General features: G+C 33.5%; 1 protein-coding gene across 1 annotated transcript; it reads left to right on the forward strand.

The window, feature by feature from the left end:
- Nucleotides 1-405: 405 nt before the first annotated feature.
- On the forward strand, nucleotides 406-7,567 carry LOC131934688 (uncharacterized). The gene is made up of 8 exons (XM_059290773.1): nucleotides 406-547; nucleotides 810-836; nucleotides 1,415-1,496; nucleotides 1,976-2,082; nucleotides 5,756-5,840; nucleotides 5,964-6,076; nucleotides 6,908-6,973; nucleotides 7,407-7,567. Exons 1-8 carry the CDS (start codon nucleotides 508-510, stop codon nucleotides 7,484-7,486), a joined length of 600 nt encoding a protein of 199 aa, XP_059146756.1. The 5' UTR covers nucleotides 406-507; the 3' UTR covers nucleotides 7,487-7,567.
- Nucleotides 7,568-8,497: the final 930 nt, after the last annotated feature.

Genomic DNA, 8,497 nt, shown 5'->3' on the forward strand with positions numbered 1-8,497 from the left:
CATTATAGCATGCTTTTAATGATTCGTATTTCTGTTTCTTTCAAAAGATTAGCCAGGTAAACAAAATATTGAAAAAACAATACGTGCGGTGAAAGCTTAAAACACAACAACTTTCCTAAGGGAGTTCAGATGGTTAAATAAGAGTCTAAGACTGTCATGAATTTGTCACTGACAGTACATCAGCTGTCACTGACATTGCATCAGCTGTCACTGACAGCACATCTTAAGCAATATTCACCGTCACCTTCCCCACCTGTAAGTGACAGTTAAATCGCTAATCAGCCCCACACTTGGCTGACCTACTGAAGCATCGTTGAGGCCAGCCCTTATTTAATCAGCTTCACTCATCAAACACCCGTCACGTGATACAATCCCCAGCCACTAGTTAAGTAATTGCAAAACTTACCCGAGTTTTAATTCAAACTGTTTGGCAAACCAGTGCTCACGGATTATATCCATTATTTTACTGGCTTATCACTCCTTGTGGAAGTTTAAAAACTAAAAAAAATGTTTTTCCAAATTTTTAGCTTTTTTCTTTTATTTGAAGGTAAATTCTTGTTAGTTTTGTGTATGTTATTAGTAAATTAAAATTTTAGAAAAAAAAGTTGGTTTTAAGTTTAATGTTACAATACATCATAATATAATGTATTTAATTTTACGTGATTTTATATAGCTGTTTCCCTTTACAATGATTTTTTTTCAATAAAATTATTATTTGATTAAATTATTATATATAAATAATTTCTTTTACATTTCATGAAATAATACCTTTAAACTATTTTCAAATGCCACCTTTTCCTCACTTTAAGGTATCGTTGCGCAAACAAAACCACCAAGTAAGTAAAAAATTAAATTATTTTTAAAAACATTTATTCATTAAAAATTGTATTATTGTTGTAATTACTTAATTCATTCAACTTTTAATTATTAAGCTAACTGAATTTATTCATTAAAAATTTAATTGCTATTTTAATTTCATATATTAACTAAACATTAAATTATTTTAATTACATTTATTCATTGAACATAAATTATTTTAATTACATTAATTGATTAGTATACACTGATTAATTTATGTGATCATAAAAAGGTTATAAAATCATATAAAATCCATATAAGTCAACAACTTGTTTCATATTCTTACGGACCACACGCGTACTATAAGAAAATAAGTTACACGCGAGCCTAATAATCAATTTTCTATCGACATGTATTATTAAAATACGTTTTACAAACTAAATATTTTAGAAACTGTATATTTTGATTACTTTTAAATTTAGAGTGCGTGGTAAATAGTGGTAGTTGCATTGTTGGTGCTACATGTTTTGTAAATATGATCTGAATTACAATAGGACTCCTACAAATCAAATTCCATCAGTATTTGAATGAGATTTGTAAAATACATTTAAATCAGGCTGCGACGCCCAGGCAGTATGTATGACAAAACTGAGTGAGAACGTAGCCGTGCATGGCGACAACCAGACCTTAGTATGCAGGTAAATGTTTTTATATTATTTAAAACAACAAGACCTTAATTTACAGACAAATGTATTTATATTATTTAAGCATTCACAAAATATATGTTTTACCATTGCAAGACTATGACGTGAAAACGGATGAGATCCCATATTTGCACCTTTTATTTTCATGCCAACGGTAGATCGTAGACTAACGAAGCAGAAATTTAAAACAAACATTGAAAAACAAAATAACAAAACTTTTTTCTTGTGAAAAGTTTAGTCATGATATTTTTTCTGCTTGATGACTGAGCACGGCATAACACAACAGAATCTTGGGGCAATCATTTTAATACCAATACGCTCTACCAATAATATTCAATTTTTAAAAACAATCAAAATATTATGGTTTCTTTAATGCCAACTACTCATTTTTCGAGTTGATTCTTATTTCGCGTAAATGATTGATTTTTCGATGAATTGAAATACTAATAAAAATGTCAACCCCTTTTCTTCAGCGATCTTCAAGCGTTTATTCTTTGTGTCAACACTGTCAGCTGCTTGAAGGATGTAGATAAAGAAAATCTCATCGCTCTAGGGAGGCAAATGATCAGAATCCCATGTCGTAAGTAGTAAAATAAGTAAAAAAATATATCACTACCCCCCCCCCGAATGAAATAAAATGCACTGGCCTATGTGAAAAACCTATCTGTAAAGAACCATGACATGGGTGTTTAGTAATCAGCATATACCCGGCATTGCTCACCATAACAACAACCAACCAAAACAAACAAAAAACGCAAACACAAACCCAACCACAAACACAAATACAAAGAAAAACACAAACGAAAAAGCAAACGAAACAAACTAAACCCAAATGCAAACCCAACCCAAACACAAAGAAAACACAAACGCAAACATAAACGCAAAGTGCTCACAGTCTACCCCGGGGCGCCAAATCGCACCATGCTGGGGCGCCGGCGGAACCGCCTGTTTCAGCTTAGTAAACGACTATAGTACCCCAACTTAGTTATAGTCTTTTGCACTCACTTAAACGAACGTAGACGCCAAAGCGAGCACGGGAAAGCCCGGGGCGTGAAATAGCACCCTGTCTGGGCGGCGGAGGACGCCCGGATTTGATTCACTTAAAGACTATAGTAACTTTTCTTATCCAATTGTTTCTTCGGTAGTAAAACTTTATACTGCTACATGTACTGTTAAAAACGTCTGTTTTAAAAAAACAAGGTAATAAAAAAGTCTAGTGACAATTTTAGCGCAATTTCCTTATGTTATCTAAAAATAGCTCTGTCGTAGCGTAAATCAAGAGCAGTGTTAGTAAAACCATTGGTTAGTTAATTAGTTATTAAAACGTTTTTTATTAAAAAATTTTTCAGTATTTTACATGTTTTATTTACAATAGAGTTACATGACTAAAAACCATTGCGCGCCTAGCTACTGAACGTGATGACGCAGCCATTGAACGTGATGGCGCAGCTATTGAACGTGATGACGCGTGTGGTGTGGTTGGATAAAATGCCTACTAATTCGGTCCAAATTTTAATTAATTCAAAAAACAATTTGTGACCGAACGAAAGGATATTTTTGAAAACTTTCTTCGGCAATATTGTTCTAAATTATGGCAGGAATCGATTGGTATATGTTTCAAGTCGCTAAGTGGTCTGGTTGCCGAGATATGGGCCAAAAACTGCATTTTTTAGAGGTTTTTTTTTACTTTTCCGGGAAATCCATGAAAGAAACCCTCGTAACTTGCTTAACATAATTGCTTTTGGAACTAGTCCTCGATATTGCTTCGTTGAGGAGGAGATACGACTTAAAGCTGCGGACACACATCCATCCATCCATCCATCCATTCATACATTGATACATCCAGAAATGACGGGTTAATAAACGCAATTCTCCAGAATGGAAATTGCGCTAAAAAGGTACGCACTATGGTGACGTAAAAAAAGGCAACATTCAGCATGTTTGGTGCGACCGGAAAAAAAAAAGAATTCCCATTTGTGCGCAAAAAAGAACAGACAAAACGAATGTGCAAAAAAAAAAACAAGTTAATTAAAAAAGTCTAGTGACATTTATGCGCAATTTCCTTATGTTATCTAAAAATAGCTCTGACGTATAATGCTTGGGTGCGTTCAAGCTAGAAGAACAATCGGTTTGTAGGTGTTTATGTAATTGTAAAAGTTGTGACCGAACGAGAGGATATTTTTGAAAACTTTCTTCGGCAATATTGTTCTAAATGATGGCGGGAATCGATTGGTACATGTTTCAAGTCGCTAAGTGGTCTGGTTGCCGAGATATGGGCCACAAACTGAATTTTTTCAAGGTTTTTTGGCTTTTTCGGGAAATACATGAAAGAAACCCGGAATTTTTATGGCCTATGCTCATTCTCGTAACTTGCTTAACACAATTGCTTTTGGAACTAGTCATCGATATTGCTTCGTTGAGGAGGAGATACGACTTAAAGCCCGGACACACATTCATCCATACATTCATTCATTCATTCATCCATCCATTCCCAGAAATGACGAGTTAATAAACGCAATTCTCCAGAATGGAAATTGCGCTAAAAAGACACAAATAATAACCTGCGGGAATTCCCGTTCCCGAATAAAGATGTCTTTTGTTACTTAACTGTCTTCGATTAAAATTAATAAGAAAAAAACAGTAAATTCAGTGTATAAAATAAATAAAAGGCAGTATTTAAAATACCTGCCACGTTTCACTTGATCAATCCAGGCTAATTATGTAATATTTTCCGCAACGTCTTAAAAAGTAATAAAAGGTACATTTTTTTCCTCCCGATGTGAAGTTTTTTATAAAGGGAAGTAATTTTGTTTTCCTAATTTATCAAGGGAAGTAATGAGTGCTAAAGGACTAAATGTAAATAATTTTCAGACATAATTAAAATTTGTGTACAAAGTAATTTTTTTTTTTTAATTTTGTTTAATGAACATGTTGACAATTATGATTCTAAGTTTAAGAAATGAAAATTGTTTTAAAACATTATCAATATTAAGTTTTTAAACATAAATTTAGACTATAAACACGTTAGACGTTTAACAATATAAGAATGGGGTCTATTTAATTCTTTGATATTTAATGCATTACGTTCAATGCATCCTTTGTATTCACTTACATATTCCGCTATTTATATACGATACTCTGTACACCAATGTAACTATCTTGTAAATATCCACCCAAACGGCGTGGAAGATCACTGTATTTGTGTTAAATTGGAAAATAAAAGTACTAATTTAAAAAAAAAAGAAAGAAAAGAGAAAAAAAATTTATTAGAGTTTGTTTGTTTGTTTTTTAATAAATCTTCCTTGGTCGTTTATTTTACCTAAGTTTTGTACAATAAATCAAATGGAGTTTCGTTAACTATATTTCGCTTTGGACGGACTTTGACACCCATTTTGGAGATTTTGGAAATTTTTATCATGCTTTTCTTACTATTTTAATCCATAAAAATAAGTTTTTAATGTTTTATAAAAAAAAAAAGATAAAAGTAAATAATAAAGCCTAAAAAAACTGAATAGAGTAATTGTAGAATTCACAATGAATAAATCCAGTAGCGTAGCGAAGGGGGGGGGGGGCGGGGGGGGGGACATATGTTGGAAAAATGGGTTGGAAAAATAAATTGAAAGGTTGAGGAGGGTGAAAATCGAAAGTTTGAGAGGGGGGGGGGTGCAAATCGGGATCTTGGGGGGGGAGGGGGGTGCAAATCGAAAAGTTTGTCCCCGGTCGCCGGGAAGGGTCGCTACGCCTCTGAATAAATCTGATTCAGATAATGCCTGTATGTGATTGAATGCAAACATCGAAATAAAATATGTGTAAAAATATTTTTAAATTTATTTTCACCTGTTTTTAGTAGCCTACGTAAAAAGTAATTTCAATATAAATTTTAAAAAAATAATAGTTACTATGGTGTTTTTATCGCAATACTAAACATTTTAAGTTACTATTTCAAACTGGCTCACAGGGGAAGTAGATTTTACCTGTTTTTTATCATCATCATTTGAAGGGATAGAGTCGTGAGCACTCGGACCCTATACCTTTACTTTCCTCTGGATGAAAAACACTTTTCTTTTTAACAACGGGGGACTCTATGCTCATCTACAGGACGTAAAACTAGCCTGATTCTAGAATAAAGAGCGAGAGAGAAACAGAAAGAGAGAAAGAGTTAAAAAAAGACAAAAAGAAAGAAAAAGAGCGAGATTTTCAACGTATCGAGTATCGATGCATCTTTTTTAACACCCGATGTTTCCTGTTTTCAGCTTGCCTGGATGGTCAAGACAAATGTTTGACAACTTTCGTCACCACAGTATTCCTACACCTAACCAACAAGACATTAGCTTGTAGGTAAGGAAATTAACTATTTATTTTTTTTAAATCCCACACCATGATTTTATACATGACGGCGGCACGCATATAAAACTGCTGTAAACCTTCTAAAACTTCCCTTTCTCTATTGTATCCCCTCAGAGACGTGAGCGACTACGAGAAATGTTTAACTGGACTCAACTGTTTGTCACAGGCAGAGAAACAAAGTTTAGTCACCATTAATCAGAAGATTGCGTTAAATGGGACAACTTGTGGTGAGATAACATTTTATACAGTATTTACCTCATTTATTACAAAGTTACAGTTACCTATGGCGCTATTCATGAGGTCCCTGATTTTTTTAATTAAAAAAAAATTTGGGGCTTTTTTTTTTACAATATTTGTGATTATTTATTCGATTTCTTTATAACTATTATGTAGGCAAGATATACTTTTACTTAAGCGCACAATAGAGATCTATTTTATATTAGTAATAATCGAAGAACTATGATGCATGTTTAAAGAAAAACGATTTTTTTTCACTTTAGCTACATATAAAAAAAATTTAAAAATCAAGACATTTTAAATTTTAGTTGTAATAATTAATGGAAATCTTCCATCAGATTTAATTCAGTATCAATTTTCGAAAAAAAAAGGAAAAATATTGGATAATTTAATTATTTAAAACTTATCGTATTTAGGTTTACAAAATGGGCACGGGTATAATTGATAAAGACTAGTTAAATTTCAACAAAAAATGGTAGGGACCAAAAGTTTAAGGTTGCTGTCAGTGCTAAGCAATGTATGTTTATGGTTTACCTTTTGTCTATTTGAACCATTTGTCTCGTACAGTTTACTTTATGTTTGGGTGCTGTTTAAATTCTTAAGATATCTCAAAAATGTTTCTTATCACCTTTTTCTTTTTAAAATATTTTAAGAGAACTGAAATGAAATGTTTTATAATTTATTCTCTACCCACAATCATGCAATTAATTGAATAATATTCCAACAAAGTAGTAGTGATTTGTGTACATTTTTAATCGAATCAATGTAACTTTTAAAGTATGAGGACACTTTATCAAACATAAAGTTTCATCTTTTTTTAGATACTGCAATAACGACAACAACGACAACTAAACCAATGACAACGTCAATGATCCAATCCTCTACTAGTAAGTTATATATTCGACCAATAAACTTTAAACTTATAGTATTTTGATCGTCATAGGGTAGATGAGGCAGAGTTGACCGGCAATGCGTAGTTGCTGTTTCTTCCTCCCAATTTTTGCCAGGTACTTCTAAGAGCTGGGTTGAGCCTCACTAAAGTCTAGTGGTGTAGTTTGGTGTTATAGTTTAGGGGTGTAGTTTAGTGGTATAGTTTTGTGGTGTGGTTTTATAGTGTAGCTTAGTGGTGTAGTTTGGTGGTGTAGTTTAGTGGTGTAGTTAGGTGGTTGGATTAGTGGTGTTGTTTGGTGGTGTAGTTAGGGAGTTTTACCTAAATATTAAAACCGTGTGAAACTTAAAGCAATTTGCCGATGTGTGTTCACGTTACAATTGTCAGTATTTTTATTATTTTAAAAACATTTTTTTTGCCTTCCCTCACAGACGCTGCCTCTACAGCCTACAGCAGTAGAAACTTGGCCTTATTGTCCGTGGTCATCTTGTCGTGGTGGTTTCATGTTTAGAGGAGGCTACATCTATAACCTGTTGTTTTAAACTTCAAACTTTAATCTGTATATATTTATATATATGTATATATACATATACATATATATATATATATATATATATATATATATATATATATATATATATATATATATATATATATATATATATATATATATATATATGTAACGGGCGGACATTTATCCTGCCGACAACGCCAATTATAACGAGCCAACAGTTACTATGCTCGCACGCCACATGTAATGAGACCTAATTGTCTGTAGTGCCAAATGTTAACGAGTTCTGACCACTCATTCTAGACAACATCGACCACAGTATAGATACTCAAGATGCAGGTTCGCTATTGATCCTTTATTACATGAATCAAGAAATGTTTCATAATCACACAAGAAATCAACAGGAATGCTTCTCAATAATAGTCTGGATCAACTGACCCCCTAACAGTCCTCACTAGGCTTCGTATAACTGAATCCACATGTCTATAGTCCTTCTTTACACAATACGGCTAACCCGTTCAATAACCAACATTGATACTGTCACAACTAGCGGTGAAAAGAGAAGAGAGCGATCTCAGCCGTCCCCTCCTATTTATCCTTTGTATTCGTAGTCGTACTTGTCTCCATTTCCGTAATCGATACTTGTAATCGATGTATCCGAATACTAATGTCGCAGTTTCTGACGTACCGTCCGATTTACTAAAACATCTGCATCCCATCAATCAAAGTTGACAGCTCGTCTGAAACTTCTCGTACCGTTTCCCAAAATAGCACGCGTTGGCTTTGAGATTGTTATCAGACCGATTCAATAAGCCACCTGTTATAGTTGCATCAGATTGTCATACTGCGTCGCGGCTTATCGTTCGTTATCAGTTGTAACTAGTGGCCAGGCCTACCCCAGTTACATCCACCCCTGCCTTTTTTTGTGTGTTATCAACCACAAACACGCTTGGCAGGTGCACTCCCTCAAAGTCAAACGCACCACCATAAAAAAAAAGAATTTATTGTTCC

The sequence above is a fragment of the Physella acuta genome, unplaced genomic scaffold (genome assembly GCF_028476545.2).
Source record: "Physella acuta isolate Inbredline_101_S28 unplaced genomic scaffold, ASM2847654v3 ptg000115l, whole genome shotgun sequence".
Taxonomy (NCBI): domain Eukaryota; kingdom Metazoa; phylum Mollusca; class Gastropoda; family Physidae; genus Physella; species Physella acuta.